General features: G+C 37.0%; 1 protein-coding gene across 6 annotated transcripts; it reads left to right on the plus strand.

The window, feature by feature from the left end:
* Positions 1 to 5,249: 5,249 nt before the first annotated feature.
* On the plus strand, positions 5,250 to 19,975 carry LOC112500311 (folate-biopterin transporter 1, chloroplastic). Of its 6 annotated transcripts, none has more exons than XM_025103763.1 (10): positions 5,250 to 5,518; positions 8,600 to 8,799; positions 9,663 to 9,727; positions 9,820 to 9,982; positions 17,822 to 17,970; positions 18,043 to 18,196; positions 18,330 to 18,343; positions 18,460 to 18,628; positions 18,715 to 18,807; positions 19,368 to 19,974. In XM_025103763.1, exons 1-10 carry the CDS (start codon positions 5,281 to 5,283, stop codon positions 19,677 to 19,679), a joined length of 1,557 nt encoding a protein of 518 aa, XP_024959531.1. In that variant the 5' UTR covers positions 5,250 to 5,280; the 3' UTR covers positions 19,680 to 19,974. The 6 variants fall into 6 exon arrangements, 5 of the variants coding, with proteins under 5 accessions (XP_024959531.1, XP_024959533.1, XP_024959532.1 ...); XM_025103765.1 differs by lacking the exon at positions 18,330 to 18,343 and having other exon boundaries at positions 8,600 to 8,620; positions 8,705 to 8,799; positions 18,043 to 18,270; positions 19,368 to 19,972; XR_003067351.1 differs by lacking the exon at positions 18,330 to 18,343 and having other exon boundaries at positions 18,043 to 18,270; positions 18,460 to 18,605; positions 19,368 to 19,975.
* Positions 19,976 to 20,543: the final 568 nt, after the last annotated feature.

Raw genomic sequence — 20,543 nt, forward strand, 5'->3', positions numbered from 1 at the left:
TTCTCTCTCAATACTTTGATAGCAAGAACACCAAAACATACACTCGTTTTTCTTCTTTCATAAAAACAGGTTTGTTTTTTTTTTGTTAATCTTAAAAATAAACTTTTTTGTATTTTAACATTCTATTTCTTCTTTAAAATACAAACAACATAAGTTGTATACATCTTTCTTTTTCTTGAGTTACTTCAACTTTGTTTCTTAAAAATCTTCTTGAAAACCTATTTTCTTTTTGGTTCTTCAAAAGAAATGTTTATCCTCCAAACTTTTGTTCTAAAAAGCTTTGTGACTAACACTTCGTGTATTGTTCTATTTCTTTTGTTTCCTCTTACACAAAAATGTCTTGTTCATCGATTGTTAACTTTGATATTGAAGAATGTTCCTTCAAACCAAACAACCACATTGCTCTCCTAGAAATCCCCGCAGAGAAATATCACTTTGCGGAAGCCGCCTCTTTCCTCAAAAACTTCGTGCTAGGACATGTTCTCACGTTCCAACCAATCATGGTGAAGGACATCTTGAGACAGTTCTGGTACAGCGCCAAGGTGAAGACTTCCAAACACGATTTTGGAAACCCTAAGGTTAAGATCTCCTGTCAGATCAACAATATGATGTTGAACTTTAGATCTGCAATGATTCATTCCTTTAGACATAAAACTATTAGTTCTGCGTTGCAGCTTCCAAAGAGTGTTCCCTAAGCTAGAGACCCAACAGTGAAGCCATCATCAAGTTTCTAGATGATATTCACTACGACTGGATGTTGAAGAAAGACTGCGATTCAGAGCTCAACAAGTCTCTGACCAAGATTGAGAAGAACCGGATGTCTACATTTGGCAAACCTGTTTTCTCACTTTATTCAGTGCATGGGTGGGAAAACCGGGGGCCAAGACCAAGCGAGCAGGGTAGCATCATATATTGGCTACTCGGTCATCAGGAATGTCAACGCTAACTTCGCTCAGCTTATCTTTGATGACCTAGTGCTAAAGCACCAAGTGCCAATAGGAAAAGGTCATCTCATACACCGGGTTCCTAAGCAGGATTCTAGCCAAAATTCTGAAGCATCACCACCCCGCTCAGAGTGACCTTCTCATCTGTCGACTTGGATCAAGGATTCTTGATCCTAAGTCCAAGCCTTTAGATATTGGTCTATTCCCACATATGCTGAGGATAACCAATACTTCTTCTCTTCCTTCTTCTTCTTCTTTTTCTTCAGCAACAAAGATTTTCGTTCAACCTCCAAAGTCTACCCATGCCGCTACCTCCCTATCCTCTTGAAAGAAAACACATTCTGAAGCCACTCTTAATCCCTCAAAGAGGGTTAAGAAAGCCACAAAGAGGAAACCATCTTAGCTAGCTGAGACCTCTCAATAGGTCTCATCTATTGAACTTCACCTTACCCCCAAGGCATCTATTTTACCCCTCCCTTCCTCTTCAGCAATGTCTTCTATTGTTGTCGTATGTATGGCAACTAACCCAACCACTTCAGTGACTCAACTCGCTAAATGTGTGATTTCCATCATTGCCACTGCTGATCCTCTACTTCTTTTCTCAGCCATTATCTCCTCCCCTCCTTCTTTGGTCTCCATTACATGAGCTGGTGAACATAGTGGTTGTCCCCACTCTTGGTAAAGCTATCACCACAGGACTTGAGGATGCTCCTCTCGACCCCCCAGCAACATGCGACTGATCCATCAACAGCACATTTGAGAAGTTCGGCCTCAATGACAATCATTTGGATACTGCTGAGGAACCATGGGGTATACATCAAATCCCTCCCTGTTCTTTATTTTCTACTAACCTGGAGCTTTATCATGCTCATAATTTTATACTTTTGTCTCTACAGGTTTTATGAAGAATACACCCCCCGTCACTAAGACTGATGCCTATGATATGGCTTGGGATGTCAAGCTGCTTCTCCCTGTTTGTGGCCACTGTCCTTGATAAAATGGACGCGGTTCATCAGGGAATGCTCCTGAAGGAAGAATTGGCTCTAGGTCTCTCTACTATCAAAGTTGAGGTTCTTGACGTCAAGAATGAGTTGAACTCCATGAAGATGTGAATCCAGCACAACTCCAACGCCAATACTAATCTCTGCAGCAAGACTGAGGATGTCCAGACTCAGCTTACCAAGCATCGTGAGCTCCTTGAATGGATTTTCTAGCTTCTACAAAAGCCGACGCCTGTCCTTAAACCCTTCTTCATTGATGCTAATCGACATCAGCTAGACATGGTTGTTGAACTCAACCTTCACCAAGCAAAAGCTCTTGTCTCCATAGAGCTTACGCTGACCAAACATGCTTCTCGCCTCCCTTACTCAGTTGATGATGACAAAGAGGTAAATAAGGCCACAGAAAAAGATGACGCTGAAGATGTTGTCGAAGTTGAAGCTAACTTCCTTCTCCATAATCAGAATGTTGGGGACGTTACTAACCTTGGAAACCTCCTTCCTTCCACATCTACATTTGTGAATGCTGGTGATGAAGAAGGAGAATACGAAGACTAGGATGATGAGGATCCCGAGATCCCTAACTCAGGTCCTGACCTTGGTGATGATGATGATGATGATGATGATGATGATGATGGTGATGAAGATGATAATGATTTCTCCATCTAGCTCATCCTAAGACAGCCTGCTAAAGGAATCCCCTTTAGGAAACCCTATTTCTAGGAGGAGAGATCCTCTCACAACCAACACTCCTACTCTGGTAAAGGGAAAAGACAATTTAGCCCTAGTTCTTGGGGCATTCAGCTATCCAGAGGTCGTAAATGCTTCAACCGTGTTTGTCTCTTCCACATTTGAAGCTAAACCTTCTTCTTCCCTACCTTCTACCTTGAAACCCCCAACTACATCTCTCTCTCTACAAAGATCACTCTTAACCCCTCAACCCATGTTTCCTCCTCTTTTCAAGTTCATGAGGATGATGAAGATGAAGCCTCCAACCTCATCCCTAGGAAGTCGTCTAGACAACCTGTGTGCTTCGAGGTTGAAGAAAATTTGAGGATGGCTCAGCTTATAAGTCAACTTCACCAATCCAGATTAAAAATTCCTCTTCATGCCCTAGATGTGGTGAGTTTGACTTTCTCTCTAAAGCTGAATGAGAGGAATCTATAAAATCTGAAAAAGAGTTGAAGTAACATCAACATCAACTCAAAAATAGTCTAGAGTTAGCCAAGACTTTAGTTGATGAAGCTCATGCTGAAGGGATGTTCATGCAAAGTGATCCCATCAGTGCTCAGGCCATATTCTTGAGAGAAGCTGAATAGAAAAATCAACGAGTACTAACATTGAAGTATCATGAGTTGAACTGGTGCAAAGCAAGGATTGAAACAAGAATGATCCAGGATTTCAAACGTCACAATCAGCGAATGGATGAAAAATGGTGGCCTTCTAGTTTCTATAGTCATATTCTTAGAGAAGCATGATGCTGTTATGGAGTATCCCTCATTCCTCAACAGATATGGCTTCTACGAATGGCTCGATATTTGACAGGCAATTCAAAAATCCAAATCTTACAATAAGCCTTACATTGAAGAAGTTCTCAATGAACTTTTCTACAAAGTGTCGAAGATCATCGAGGTTCCACCTCTGCCACATAAGGCCTCCTAGAAGAAGAAAGAACCTTTTTGATCCTGGATAAGGTTCGTCTCACAGAAATGAACATGAAACAAATTTTTCAGTGGATGAACTCTTCAAGAATAGGAAGAAGCCAAATATCTCAATGTTGAATCTGTCACTGCCTGAGAAAAGACCCTTCATTCCCAACACAATGCATGTGAAACCTAAGTATAGACTTATGTTCATTGACTATGATGGTCAATACAGGTTCAACGAGTATCTGAGTTCCATCTCTGACCAACAGAACATCTAGAATATCTTCGAACTTTGCTGAACGAAGACCTTTTTTGAGAGATGATGGACCATAGGATTCGAAAGGAAATGCTGAAAAGAAAGATTCAAGGAGAAGATGTCCCTGATTACATCAACTTCAAAGATCTAGATTAAGAACCTTTCGATCTTGTAACCCTTGTACTTTTTCTTTACTTTAAGTGTATAACTTTTAGTTTTTAAGACTACCAAACCAATTGTAATCATTTGTAATATTTTGACTTGAATGATATTTCAATGTAATGATTGGTTCACTAAAAAAGATCCCTGAAAAGAGTAAATGGAACATGCACTTATGAGTTTTATTTATCTTGCATTCTCTTACACGTTTCTTGTCATTGAATACACTCTTAGTGTTGAGTTATCCATGTTATGTAATTTCATTCTTTTCTTGTAATCCTTTACAAATAAGTGAATTTCCATAATAAACTCTGACACTGAAAAAGATCTCAAAAACACTAAAAAGGGACATGTATTTTACAGGTACCTTTTCCATACTGTAACAACTAAACAATTTTCTTTATGTTGCTTTATCATCATCAAATAGCGGGAGATTGTTGATCCATACTCTCTCAGTGATTTGATGATGATCCTTTTATGCCTAGCAAAAAACACTTAGTTTTGTTTTATTCAGTTTCAGCGATCTTTACTGAATTTGTTCAGTGATTGCTGAACATGTATTGTGAACTTCTCTAATGAGCCAAGTATTCTACAAGAAGACAAAACTCAAACCAAAAGAACCTTCAGTGATGTCGAAGATAAAGCTGAAGATAGAGACAGGTAGTTTGTGATCTGATGTGGTTTTAGCGATAACAAGCATATCTACATTCAAGTGTGAAGTCTATTCAAGATTCAACGAACATTGAAGAAACTCTAGAGTTATTCCAGTGCTAACAATCAAATGAATCTTGAACATATTATGTTTTTAACAACTCAAATTTCTCAATAAGAATGTGTGCAAATAAAGGGGGATTAAATCTTTAAGAGAGTTTGAGTTAAATGACCACTTTTCTCGTTCAAATTGACCTCTTAATCATTTTAATCCCGAGTTGATTCAAATGTCATTGTTTCTCCAATATCCAGGTCCGCAATAACTAAAGACCAAAAATTCAAAATAGATATGCAATTACGACACGACGACCAGACCTGCAATTACGACGTTAAACTGATTGAATTTGACAATTTTTTGTTTTTTTATCTTACTCCACGGTATTACAAACCAAAATATCATGAATATAATAATATTTGGAATATAATAATATTTGGATCAACTCAAACAATGGTCGAAAGGCCGAATTTAAATTAGACAAATGCTGATTTTGAGCTAATTTCTCAATCTCAAATTACCGATTTCATGAATAAATTAGTACGAGCGTCCCAAAACCAGCCATTTAAAAATGGCGTTCAGCCCATCTCCAATCTCCCTCGTAATCTCACCAAATTCATCAATTCTCTCATACGCCTCCTTCTTTCCTATCGTCTTTCAGATCCCGAGGAAACCATCGACCCTTATATCCGCCGCCTTCTGGAGAACTAAACGCAGAAGAACACTTTCCACACAGCCGCCGGAAAACGACATGTCAGTCACCGTTCCTATGCCAGCTGAGGATGAGCCCTTTGTTAATTCTAGAAACCGTGAGAATTAATTAATAATTTTCTTCTGCACCGATCACATTCAGAATTTTGTATGTTCAATGATTATATTATACAATTATGCTGTTTAACAAGCAGATTTCTTTTGGTTATGTATTGTTATCTGCTGTATTTTGTCCTTTTGATGTGTGGGAATTGACGAATTTCCAGTAAGTAAAATTTTGATAATTGATTGCATGGATTTTGTTAGGGATTTTAAAATCAGTTGGACTGTTGGAGAGCAGGAGGTGCTCACATGGTGCCTTTTGAGAATATTACCTGAGTCGTTCAAATGTTAGACTAATTTGTTCATGTACTTAGGTCTCTGATTCTTTTATCTAGACTTGTTGATATCGGACTTGTATGTGTGTTTTAGTAAGTTGTATATAAACAAGCACCAGGATCCTCTCACATTCCAAGCATGCATCATAGGTTGGGATGATAACTGACATCTCATTATTTTATCATGTAATCCAAAAATGTGTTGACTACTATCTGGTCATCTCGAGCTTAGAAATACAAAACAGATTTGGTTAAGACTGATTTTGCTCATGGGAATAACTAGATACTGCTCTCCATCTCAGAAGTCACATCAGTCATTGCTCTCCATCTCAGAAGTCACATCAGTCATTGCATTCCCTTCCCTTTGTTTGCTAAATGCTATGTAGGAATGTGTGGATGGTTTCTTTGTTAAAATCAAAGACTCTTTTGTGGATTGTTGATTGATACACAACAGGTAAGGAGGTGCTTAGAATCCAAATGTTATTGGAGCAGTCTACAACAATTTGTAGCTTTTTCTTTCAGTTGAAGAAAAGCACTCTCAGAAATACGTTTCTCATAACTTTTGAGATGTATTATGTTTGTTAGCAGTTTTCTAGATCTGCTATCATGTACAATAGGTTGCTGAAGTGAGAGTGATGTGTAGCCACCTATTTCTTGTAGAAAGTGATTAATAGCCGACAAGCCATATGGAGAAAAACATGCATATTTGAGTTGTCAAAATGTGTAAAAACTGATCAGTGATCCCTTAGGAATTAAATGTGATAGTATCCTGTATCTTTGGAATCGTATTTATTAATGTATCATGGAATTTGCTAGGATACGATTACTACAAAATAGATGTTTGAAATAAAATTAGAACTTCCAATATTGATGGATAAGGTTAAAAATTTGATAAGACCCTAATGTTGTTTGGACACCTCTTCTGATTCTCGACAAATATATGGGTTGGGAATCACATAACCACTTTTAGAAGAGAGTTCAGGATCAAAGAATAGTTCTAGAGAATTGAAAGTTTTGGATAACGTAACCTAAAAGCTTCTTCTTTAACTTCTACTTTTTTTGTAAGTTTGTATCTATTTGTAAAGTTTTATATTAAAGCAATTGTTTATTGAAATCAGGATTTCAATTGCTTTTTGAAATCCTTAGTATGTCCTGCGACAAATTGATATGAGAAAATTGTATCCTAATCGGTTCTGTTTAAGGTCAAAAAATATAATTTCTGAATTGAAGTTTGTATGCAAAACAAAAAAATTTGTGTTTCTTGAGAATTCGTATGAAGTTCATATTAGGTGTTGTTGAATCAAATTTGGACCTTTTAGCGGTGGTAAATTTGACTCTTTATTCTAATTTCAGCTATAAACATGTTTTGTGTAAGCTAATGTTTATCATTGAGCTTATTTATTGTACAATATTTCATGTTTGTGGAAGTCATAGAAAATCACTCATATATAATCTGGTTTACCATACCTTTTTGAAATCCTTCAAATGTCATAAAAAATTGTCATGAAAGCCTGCTTTTCCGAAGTGGTTACTTGGTCAAACTTGATCGTCCACTCTGTGCTTATTTGGTTTCATTGCTCATTTAAATTAACATTTCCAATATGTGTTCTTGGGATTAGGTTATAGCACTTGTGTTTGAGGTCATCAGTTGTAAAGCACCCTATGGTTTTGTTCCAGTAAGTTTATTTTAGAAATTTAGGTCTTATCTTTTTTTTGAGCTGCTTCAAAGTTAAGTTCTTATGGAAACAAGGGTTTAGGATTAAAATATTGGATATTGGAGTTTAATTGGCATTGACTCCATGACTTTTCATAATGTCGTAGACGTTCTTCACACGTGTTTTTGAGTGGGGGTGTTACATGTGTCTCCAAGGGGCTGTTTACCAACAACTTGGTAAGCGCCGGCCAGGTAAGAGTCACCATCCTCACTTACTTGGTAAGATTCTCAGTCATCTAAATAGACAGTATAAGCATCTCTTACCAGGTAAAAGTCACTACCTTCACTGTACTAGGTGTTTCATCACTTGTTGATCTGATAGGAGGAAAGCGGATAAAAATTGTAGTATTTTGGACAAGTATCTTTAGGAACTTAGTATGATATGAAATTAGTTTTCTTCTAGTTAATTGTGTATTGCAGTTGTTGACTGGGGTTAGTTTCCTGATTCTACCTTGTTTTTAGTAATGAAATATAACAGTTTATTATATACGTTAATGTAATCTACCATCGTAATAGTATAGAGTGCTTTATGATGGCTGTGTGTGAGCTTTGGCTTTAATGAGCAATCCCTTGTGAGTTTAGGTTTCAGCTATATCATTTGTCATTTTTGCTCTTAACTCGCAATCGATAGCTTGTTAAAGATACCTCCTATATCAGGTTGCAGAGACATTAATTGTCGATGTTAGCAGATTGTACACCATCTAATGTAAGAGTGATGTCTGGCCACTGGCCCGAGTACAGAGATTTTGTCCTTTATTCTTTATGCCCCCTCCACATAAACCATAGTTATATTCTTAATTTTATATCTGCGACTGTTTTGAATTCAATATGCATTATAAATGAAGTTAAAGATGAATACTGTTATTATAATGAGATATGATTTCTGTCTTTTGTCTGTCTTGCAGAGTTGCAGTTAACTTATAGTGGCCTGTAAAAAATGGATAAGTGCAACTGTTTAATAGTATATAAACCATTATCTGTGAAAATCTATATATCATTTGCTTCCAGGCTCTTAAGTTGATAGGGATCCCTGTTCTCCCTTTCTGCAATGTCTTTTTTCTATTTTACTCACCAAGGTGTAATTGCAGGTGATGGGGCAGTTTCTTCAAGTAAATCGGTTCTTCAGAGGAATAGATACTCTATCAGCTCTATTAGCTGTTTTGGCGTGGACCTTACACCTGATAATATTGCAGTTGCTATGGTGTACTTTGTCCAAGGAGTCTTGGGGCTTGCTAGACTGGCTGTCAGCTTTTATTTAAAGGATGATTTGCATTTAGATCCAGCTGAGGTGCATTTTAAGTAATTTTTAAATATTTTCTTGCCACTTAATTTGCTAACTAGGAAACTTCAACATCTCTTTTAGTAAGTTTACTCCCTTTTGACCAGAAGGTCAAGGATTAAAGTAATGGAAACAACCACTTTCAAAACATAAGGGAAAGACTGTGTACCAACCCTACCCTCTCCATCTCTCACAGAGTTAAGGAGCATTGGTGCAAATGGTTTACTTTGCATTCTATGCCAGGTTTATCAATACTATTTTTGGCACACATCTTTAGGGGCTATTCTGTCTGTTCATATAATTTTTTAGAGACTTTCTCTTTGTAGATATACACACACACAGGGCGGTTCAACTTTAAAACCTGAAGGTTGGAAAAGTGGTAACAGATCTCAACCGTTAGCTGAATTTGATCCAAAGGATGTGATTGAAAAGGCGGTCACAGTATTATTTTTTATAACATAATAATCCCCCTATTTTTTGATAGAAAATTGGCGAAATATAATCAAAATAGGAGATAAACAAATTATACCAAAAAAATGATCATTTTATTTTCTTCAATTTGACATTTATTTTGTTCCACTTATTCATTTGTTTTTTAGTGTTTTCACATTTTTAACCTTCAGGCTGTTCCCATTTGAACCACCCCCTATGTATATATTCACATATATGTAATTTAAGTTGAGCGGCATTTCTATGAAATAAAATTTCCACAAGTCCTAACTTGCATGTCAGAAGCCTTTAGCATGGGTGAAGCAGTTTGCATTTATTAAAGATGCAGTTAATTATAGCATTTGTATTGGCAATCAGACATGTAAACCATTTACTCCCTTGATTTGATGAGATATACTAACTAGTCATACATGGTGGACTAGACAGCTGTGATAACCGGTTTCTCGGCGTTGCCCTGGCTTATTAAGCCGTTGTATGGTTTTATCAGGTGAGTATATATTTGCATGTCTCATCTGCAAATCCTGTGATGTTATTTATCATTTAATAAGCATTCTTACATTATACTGTTTTCTTCTGTAGTGACTCAGTCCCACTTTTTGGGTACCGAAGGAGGTCGTATCTAGTTTTATCTGGACTTCTTGGAGCACTTTCATGGAGTCTAATGGCCAGTTTTGTTAATGACAAGTATGGTGCTTGTTTTTGCATACTTCTTGGGTCTCTTTCTGTTGCCTTTTCAGATGTTGTAAGTATCTACTACTTGTATTCTTATTTACCTAGATATATTAGAATCATCAGCATATTGTTCAATTTTAATTTGAATTGCATCTTTTTTGAGTTGCACGACATGTCTGATGTGAATGATGTGGTTGTCTTGCCCTTCCTAGAGTGCTTTTAACTGAAGATGTGATTGGCCAGATGTGAAGAGATGTTTAATTGGTCATTCTTAGGTGTTAAATAAAATTGAATGCAAACAAGTTGAATGATTAGGAGTAATGGCTGAATCATTGTTGAGTGAAAAAAGATTCTTTCCAAAAAAAGGTATGGTTAGATGAGTGTTCTATATGAAACATTTTAGTAACATAAATTTACCATAATGACCCTCTAGACTATTTCAACCAAGGTGTGGTTTGCTAAAAACTAACTATTTTTTATAATAGCATGATTTAATCAAGTGCATAAGTTGTTGAAAAACTGTATTTAGTTTCTTTCCAGATTTCAAAATGAACTTTGGTGGGTAGGCATGGGAATATAGTAAAAGAAAGCATTATGAGTTACAATTATCTGTTACATGCATAATACCAAAAACTATGATTCATAGTCTAGACACACACATACATATGTGTACACATGCATGCATGTACATATATGTATATATGTAGACATCAATGTATATAAATGCATATATGTATATGCAATCTATATACATATGCATATGGTTAGAATGTGTGTATGTAATGTATGTATATGTATGTTCTTATGTTGAATACTTGAATGCATGTATGTATATTTTTGTAGTAGGATCTCCAAAGATATGAGCTGTATAGACTGCCTATGAAGGCACATAATAGTTAAGGAGAACCTTCCTCCTGAACAAACAACAATCATATAGGGGATTTAGAAACCTGGAGCATAACAAATGTACCCAAAAGGGGAACAACACGACCTACCGTCGATGACTAAATCCTGAAGAGAACCTTCAGGATTTGGACAGGAAGAACAAGCTAGTCAACTTGTAAATAGTAGATAAATACAACTGCTAGAAGACTTTCGAACACTTTGAGAACCATCTGGCTTTATATCAACTCATGCTAAATTGCTAACTATCAAACCGGAGCCGAGTTAGATGACCCAAAATTATTGTTATGCAAGGAGTTAGGAGTTCTAGCATCATCATTTGGCACTGGGGGGCGGGGGGGGCTTGTGATACTTGTTTAATCCATACAGTTGGCTTAATCTATAGAGCTATGCTATTAAGCGGTCAAAAAACCAATTCGCGGTCAATACTGTGATTTGAAATAGCATTATCATGGTGGTAAAGTGGTTCAGTTCATATAAATATTTAGAATTATGGCCATAGGTTATTTTAAGAAGTGGTAAATATTTGATAAGTAAAGAAGTGATCCTAGCCTTTCATACGGTCAAGATTGGATTTGACTGGCGAGGAATTGCGACTTGGACTGGTCAAGAGTTGAGGCTTTGACTGGTCAAAATTTGCAGCTATGTGAAAAATAGAGGGGGTAGTTTCATAACTTCTATAGATAGGTGGCAAACAAGTTCATATGTGAACCCGTGTGGTTCATATGTTCATATGTGAACCCGTGTAATTCACATACGAACTGTTTTACCTGATTCACATATGAACTAATTATCTGATTCACATATGAACTAATTAACTGATTCACATATGAGCCCTTGCGATTCACATATGAGCCCTTGCGATTCACATATGAACCCGTGGATTTATATGTGAATCAGTTAAATAGTTCACATGTGAACTAACTAACGAGTTCACATATGAACATATAGTTTATATGTGAATCGCACGGGTTCACATATGAATCTATATGCCGCCTATTTGTAAAAATTACGAAACTACCTCTCTATCTTTCGCATACCCATGCGAGGAATTATCCGGTGCTTCACAATCAAAGTCGCAAATGTTGACCAGATGGAGGGTTGGGATCACTTCTTTACTTCTCAAATACTTGCCACTTTCCAAATGAATTTTCCCTAGAATTATATACATAATATATTTCATAAAATAATAAATAACTTAACATATCATGTGTAATCAATAAAAATATATAATCATAACGTCAAAACATCTACTTAAAGAAGTAAGTTTCACACAAACAAAATAAAAAAAAGTGTTAAGATGGTATTGAAAACCTAAATTCTTATAATCGTTGACGGGTGAAGATGGTAAATCATTGGATTAAATGATTTAAATCTTTAAAATAAAACAAGTCCAGGTCCAAAATAAGAGCCCAAATCATTAAAATAAAATCAGTCCAGATCCAGTATAAGCTGGTTACACCAAAAAAATCCAAACCACAAATAGTGGTTATGCGGACCGCTATTGTGTGTTAAAAAACGGCCATTTAGCGGCAAATAGCACTGAAATTCCTGGCACCTTGTGTTCAAAGGAATTTCTGAATATTTGCAATGGTTGGAGAAGAAGATTTGTCCCCTAAGAAATGTCATGGAGTCTTTGATCATCATGGACCTAGCGTTTAGGCTGAGGGGACATCGCCTCCTATCAGTACTCAAGGGACTGCCTGCTTTCTCATACCCCTCTATGTATCGTGGGTTAGGTGCATTAAAAGGTGGATTAAAAAAGCAGGACAACAAGGGAGGACCTTCCAATGTTTGAGAACTAGCTTCACAGGTTGAGTAGCATTTGGGTCCTCTTAAGTTCATAGAGGGAAAATCGTTTCCAAGAGAACAAGGATTGTTCCAGGTGGAGGTCATTATTAGGAGCTCTACGACCTGAAGGCCCCCGAACCTGGTTGTAAAAAGTAGACAGTGGCTTCCAAGTCATAGGGGGTTTCGTAAATTTAAAGTCTCCATCCACATTGAGGCCAAATTAGAAGTAAGGTGAAGGAGGTAGTGATAGCCCTGTCATTTTCAATTGGAGGAACAGCAAATTAAAGAAAACAATTTGGAAACAGGTTGAGACAACTCACATGGTGCTTCCTGGGCGAACTTAAAATTGGTCATTTAGATTCCACTACATGGATCAATAGGTCTTCGGTCAATGGTACCATGCCTGGTGCTACAACCTCTAGGTTGTTAATTCAAGTCTCTTTAGAAAACATAGAAATGATCAATGGGTTCAGGATGGACCAAGAGGCTTTTTTGTTGGCTAGAATTATTGAGTTGGAAAGATGGTTGGAGTCCAAGGAAGAGAACTGATATAGTATGGATTACGCCTGTATAAATGTTAGAATACAGCTATTTGTGAATTGCAACATTCCTTATGTAGCTTAATTTTTTGGGGTTTTCTTGGTCTATTGCCCCCCTGTTGAACACTATTTAAATGCTCCTTTATTAAAGTAGATTGTGTGTCACAGATGCCTTTTATTGTCGCATGGTATTAGATCCAAGTTGTTGCATGGTACAAGTCTTAACAGCATTACATTATGGCTGCTTAGATCAGTAATGAAATAATCCTAGAAGCCATCACCCTCCGTGACCATCACCGCTGTAACCTTTTGCTACTACCAGCACCATCATCTGATGCTTCCATCCATCATCATCCACTAAAACCCTAAATCACACCTGCCTCAAACCCTAACTCACGTTTCATTTCATAAAACCTGAACCCTAATTAGAGTGTGGAAGAAGAAATTGCACCCACCTCGCCCTAAATCAGAACTCCTTGAAGCTGTTCAAACTCTGAATCAAAAAATTAAACCTGCTCAAAACACTTGCAACCTTTAATCGAACATGTTCAAACCTGGAATGCGACCTGATTCTAAACTCTAAAGCCTATTCTAACAGGTTCGACTATGCAAATGGTAGTCTGAGATCGTAATTGATGTTTGAAATTTCTGTTTTAAAGTCACAAATCATGCATTAGCAGTTCAAATATGGAGGCAGCGCTGTTATGTTCTTTCCATTTTCTAGCAGCAGTAGTCACATGTTCGAGGGAGGCCCAACATTGTTTCATTGATGGTTAAACTTTTGACAGATTGCTACATATTTTGGAACGGAGCATGTAGTATTATCGGTTCGGTAAAAGGTTCTGAACTTCTGATACACACTAGATGAATTGATGAACACAGATAAATTTAATATGGAATTAGAACTGAAATCGAATATTTACAGATAGGTCCCTGGCTCTTTGAGAGGCTGGACTCTCCTACGGCTTTCACCAAACACACTGAACAAACTAATTAGTACATTTTTCTCGCCATTTTCCGCTTATTTATACCCAAGTGAAACTACTCTCACCGGCTACCAAACCCCTCCATCACCCACTTGCACTATAGTCTACTTCATATCGACTATTTGACTACCCCAATATCGGGTATAACAACACCCCCCCCCCCCAAAAAAAAAAAAACAAACTTTCACCTTGTCCTTAAGGTAGAAACAAAATAAAAATTCTGATTTGTAAGCATTCCATCAATGATTGTTGTTGGTGGTGGTGGAAGCGGCAGCCACTCCTCTCAACCGACTAGCCTCTCGTTTTCACCAACGAAGATAAAAAAAAATTAAAGAGTTTATAGTCATGGAAGGCTCCACTATCCATCGATGAACTTTTGCCGTCCGATTTCACCATCCAATGTCATTGTCTTCGGTATAGACAACCTTACAATCAAATTTGATGATACTTTTGACCTCTGATCCCATAATAACGTCCAACCCACTACATCCCTTGTTTCACCTTGCTACCTCACCCTCTTTTTCAGCCTCCTGAACCACATTCACATTGACTTCCTTTTTTTTGGCATTTGTGCCATGGTGTATACTTTTCGTCACCTCGATAACATAGTCCTTGAGCTTGGCAGCATTGTAACTCAATGCCAGATAACACCTTGCATTCCTTTCTTGCTTTAGATGTTATCATCAGTTGCCTTGCTCCCAAGGTTCTTTGATATCGGTTCACCCACCCTTGCTGCTGCAACCTTTTTGCTCCAAGGATTCATGTTATTTGACGGACTCAACTCCTTATGTTTTTCTTCCACTATTAGTGCCAACTCACTATCCGATGGATTTTAATTTTCCCTTACTTCTGACGTTGCATGTAAACCCATTCGGAGACCTAAATTACCGCCCAAAACACCTCCCAAGTCTCCCACCCCACTATCATGTGTTTTACCATCACTTGTACTCTACAATATCTTTTAGTAACCTACCCTATCCACTTTAAGTGCCACATTTCTTGGCGACTCCATGCACACCAGTGGTAACTGTTGCATCTAATCCCTTGCTCTGGACCAACTCAAATAGAAATTCTTCTAATATTCCTTTTAGCGGTGAAGCTAGTGCTACAAACCGCCTTGTGTAATCCACCCCCGTCGTCTCTAGCATCCTGACCAGAAATTGTTTGTATAATGACCGTTGGCTGTTGAATGAAACTGTCTAAGCAAAATCAACTTCAAATCCTCCCACCTGGTAAACGGTCTTCGTACATCTTTTCATTTGAACCACGGTAATACATCTCCTCTGAAGAGCATTATGAAAACCTCAATTTTTATTCGTTGGTAAGTGATTCAAGGAAAGATTTCTCTCGATCCTCAAAATCCACCAAGTTGAATCCCATTTGTTTGACTTTGGTATTTCTAGCTTTTTACTCAGCCCCGTCCCCTTCCTTTTCTTCGGATTTGCGAAATTGTGACGAAAGTTTTTCCTTTTCCGATCTCATAGGTGTTGTCGTACCACTAGAGTTTTGCAACCTGATCAAGAACTCCAACTGTTTCTTCACCATCTGCACATCTTTCAAGGATCTAAATTTGTGCGATAACATAGCTTTTCTCCTTTTTGATTTCATCACCTTTGGATTCCAATCTTCTTGGCGTGGTGTAGATTGAACTTGCTCTAATACCTACTGATACAAACTAGATGAATTTGATATGGAATTAGAACTGAAAACGAATGTTTACAGATAGGTCTCTAGCTCTTCGAGAGGCCAAAACTCTCCCATGGCTTTTTCCAAACAAACTAAAGAAACTAATTGATACCTCTTTCTCACCATTTGGCCCTTTTTTATGTTAGGTTATGGGAGCCATAGATGTAACGGAAATTAACCATAACTTCTTAGGAATCCATACAAAGTAGGGTGGGTGTTTTGAATTTTTACCTTTTACGATCAAGAACCCGTTGGTGATGTTTTTGAATCAACCAACAACCTTTAAAATTATTCCTCCACAGTAACCACATGAACGAATCAAAGCACCTTTTTCTTCACAAGAATGAGACAAGAGCTATCTTGTACCTGTTGTGTTGCTAGGCATAATGATAGGGAGGAGATGGCGAATTATGGGAGGATGAAAAGGCTTAAACTTTCTCTAAAGCCTAGGGTTTTAGGTATATCCAAAAACCTAACCCCATGGTATTGTTTTATACTTGAGGGATTTCAATCAGATGGAAACTCTTGCTATATGTATGTATGTTTTTTCCATGTTTATTTAGAGATGAAAGCTTCAACAATTGAAAATTTTCACTAATTTAATTTCATTAAATTATAAACAATATATTAATAGTTGAACATTTTAATTATTTAGCCTTCTAATCCAATTGCATTCTATGTGTGTGACTCATTAGGATTTTTTCAGGTTGGCAATAATTATAAATAGTATTTACAATTATAATGAATGGCGACATCTAACAATAAATCTATGTTACCCAAATGATAAAGTTGGTGATTCAGCCAATCAGTGAACTTGTGATCATTATCAATGTCCACGTTGTGTCCCTTTGTCTGTGATATCTATATTAGATACGAGGTATGGATATGTCATCATTGTTATGTCCAATGCCAAGTTTCTTGATTCCCGAATATACTGATGTTAAAAACATATATTAGCATCACATACTGACTATCTGAGCATGCATGCATTCCCTCAAAATCATTCAATGAAGTGGCCTAGAGATATCACTCCCGTCTTACCGGAGTGACAAATCCTATATTGATACATGCTAGTACTACCACGTGATATATATAACATACCCAACTACCATTTTATTACCACTTACAAAATGATTGGAGCTGGTGCCAAATCATGCCACTCACATGCTCCATGTTCACCGGTCAAAGGACTACATGTATAATGACCACATGAGAAACACATATGACATTCAACATCCAATGCAACATTCTCATAGCGAGTCACATCCGATACTTAGGATCTCTATCTTGTATCGATATGTGGACTCCATCTTTATATGAATCCCTACATATGGTAGTTAATATTGTATTTACTTCAACCAACATCTAGAGTAATACTTGACCAATGACATTTCAGAATTGAGAATACATACATTATTATAAGGTTATTATTACGTCTAATTAAACCACAAAATATAATATGAACATAATAAATGGGCAATGACTTTATTTAAGTAATATTATGACCAAGTGTCCAATCCATTCTATGATAGATTTTTGGGTGTACACCAACAATTTATACCAAGTGAAACTACTCTCACCGACTAAGAAACCTCTGCATTACCCACTTGCACTATAGCCTACTATATTGATTATTTGACTACCACAATACCCGGGGTATTAGGTTCATGCCATATTGTTATTTTTGTTAAAGAAGGAAGGACTGGTTGGCTCGGAACAACCTGAGTCTTGTGTGTTTCTATACTTATTATGCTAAGGCAACTGCTAGACAGCTAGTCATGATCATATTTCTCTCTTTGTAACAGAAATAATTTAACTGCACTACTTACCTTGTGTTTGGAGCGAGGTAACAACTAAAGTCAGGATCATAATTAAAATAAATTACCAGCAAAGTTTACCTTGGACCCAAGGCAGCAACCAACTAAAGTCATGATAATCCTTGTCCTTTTTCTAAATGAAATTAACTGCATTATTTGTTTACCTCAAATACTGAAGTTGGTGTAGGTTGTAGATTCCATGGTTGTAGAGAGAGCGCGTGGTGAGACACAAAGTGTATCGGGATCTCTTCAATCTTTATGTTGGGGTTCCTCTGCCTTTGGAGGAATTGTAAGCTCCTACTTCAGTGGCTCCCTGGTGGATGCTTATGGTGTAAGGTATGCTTACTTTTCAGACTCATTTAAGGATAAATTTATCATTCACTTCTGACAAGATGCTAATTTTTGCAGGTTTGTTTTTGGTCTTACCGCATTGCTTCCTCTATTGACATCGGCTGTTGCTGTGCTAGTCAAAGAGCAACGTGTCCGTGGTCCATCGAGAGGAGGCCCTTCTAGTTCAAAAGATAGCATCCTTGAGTTGTGGCAAGCCGTCAAACAACCCAATGTATTTCTTCCCACTTTATTTATTTTCCTTTGGCAGGCAACTCCTCACTCAGAAGCTGCCATGTTTTACTTCACGTATGTTATATCCTAATCTTTTTTCCTTTGCTTTCTTTTTGCATACAAAACTAACCCAGTCTTTCCAACTAAGGTGAGGTCTATCTGACCTCTACTTGAAAGAGTAGAACATTTGTTTCCGTGAATTCCCTTTACTTTGTAAGACCTCAATAATTATGTCACCATGTATTTTTGACACATCTTTTCCAGAACAAATAAACTTGGTTTTACACCAGAGTTTCTGGGGCGTGTTAAGCTTGTGACCTCAGTTGCATCACTTCTTGGTGTTGGACTTTATAATGGATTTCTGAAGAATGTTCCTTTGCGCAAGATTTTTCTTGGTACAACTGTAACTGGTACTGCCCTTGGATTGACTCAGGTTTGATTTAGATCTTGTGTGGGGATTGTTCATCTTAATTTAATATTTCTACATGTTGTATAAATCAGCATTTCCACATTTTGTAGGTTATCCTCGTGACTGGGTTAAATCGGCAGTTTGGTATTAGTGATGAGTGGTTTGCAGTTGGGGATTCATTAATAATAACGGTTCTTGGTCAGGTAATTTATTTGTAGACCTAAATTTTGCTTGATCCATGGATGCATATATGCCTTATTTTTCACAAAAATGAGTTAAGATAACAGTATAACCTTGCCAACCAGAGGAGTAACTCACTCCTGCTGCTGATGATATTGCCCTGGACTGGTGTTCTGTTGTACTTTGTTCCTCTATAAATGAAAACAGATAGAGAATTTGAATTGGTACATAGTGAATAATCTTTAACTGATAATCAAATAATTGTAACACCCATTAACAAGACAAGATCAAGAAAACTGGTGGACTTTTATGAAATTATTACTATTGGGAAAAATAAGTAAATTTGCACAAGCCAGGGGTCTTGATACACTTGCTCTAGTTTTTGGGGCAGAGGTTACTTCTTACCTAGTTTTTGTGAGTCCTTGGCCTCCTAGGAGGTCAAGGGTTCAAACCTCACCAAAGGTGAGGAGGGTGTGAGTTTATTTGTTCTATTTGCTGTATATAAATATTATAGATTTCGAAAAAAGGAAAGAGACACGAAATACACATTAATTTTGCTAATAGATACGGAAGTATGTTGCAGGCATCTTTCATGCCGGTTCTTGTTCTAGCAGCAAGACTGTGTCCAGAGGGAATGGAAGCAACTCTATTTGCAGCACTGATGTCTGTATCAAATGGAGGGAGTGTTCTTGGGGGTCTTTTTGGTGCTGGTTTGACCCAGGTACTGGGTATCACCAAGGACAGATATGACAATTTGGCCCTTCTTTTAATCATCTGCAACCTCAGCTCTTTGTTACCCTTGCCGCTACTACACCTTCTTCCTAATGATAATCCCAATGCGAATGCCAATGGCAAACAAAAGGAAGATGTTGATATTGAGTTGAAGTCTAGTTGATAAATCTTTCAATAGATCATGATTGCAATCACATTGATCATGTTCTGTTCCTACAGTTATATAGATTACCATAGCTGTAAATGTGTGTGTGTATATATATATATATGCATATATTCCATGTTACAATCTAATGAAGCCATTGGTAGCATAAAATGGTGACCATGGTGCATATCGACCTTCTGCAAACGAATTATTCACATCTAATCCAACATTTTTGAAGGAGTTTGTGTTGGTTTTTGGTTTCTTATGATTGTCAAAAGTAGTTTTTGATTATAATGCATTTCTGTATCAGTGTGCCTGTGGATATTGTCTACTCAGTCTTGAAGTTGAAGGTTGTGTTTTTCAACTTTTTCTTTGATAGCATAGAAGAGGATTTCATCAATATTACCCGAGTTTCTTTTGTCCTAACATGGAGGTAGCAAATCCTAAGGGTTTATTTGGTTAGAGGAATTCAAAGGATTTCAAGGGAATTAAATTTGATAAATTCTAGAGATGGCAAAAAAACCTAAAACAAATTGTGTAAACCAAAAACCAAACAATTCGGTTCAGGTTTTGGACCTCTTAATGGGGACGGGGCGAGTTTCGGGGGGATTTTTTAGGACAGGGATGATACTCACCGACCTGGACCTGCCTGATATGATATATACATACACACATATATATATATATAATATGATATATATATATATATATATAATATGAAACATATATATATATATATATATATATATATACATACAATATGATGTATATATTTATATAATATGATGTATATATATATTATAATTTTATAAAGAAGTCCAAAACTGCCTAAGGGCTTAAAGCCCAAAGATTATAAAGCCCAATCTTCAATTGTCTTCACTC

This window comes from Cynara cardunculus (assembly GCF_001531365.2).
Source record: "Cynara cardunculus var. scolymus isolate 2C chromosome LG 17, CcrdV1, whole genome shotgun sequence".
NCBI classification, from domain to species: Eukaryota; Viridiplantae; Streptophyta; class Magnoliopsida; order Asterales; family Asteraceae; genus Cynara; species Cynara cardunculus.

Coding starts and splice junctions, on each gene's coding strand:
- LOC112500311 (XM_025103762.1), top strand. CDS start 5,281: ATGGCGTTCAGCCCATCTCCAATCTCCCTCGTAATCTCACCAAATTCA. Junction 18,271..18,459: donor GCTGCCATGTTTTACTTCAC/GTATGTTATATC, acceptor CATCTTTTCCAG/AACAAATAAACTTGGTTTTA. Junction 18,629..18,714: donor CTGCCCTTGGATTGACTCAG/GTTTGATTTAGA, acceptor CACATTTTGTAG/GTTATCCTCGTGACTGGGTT.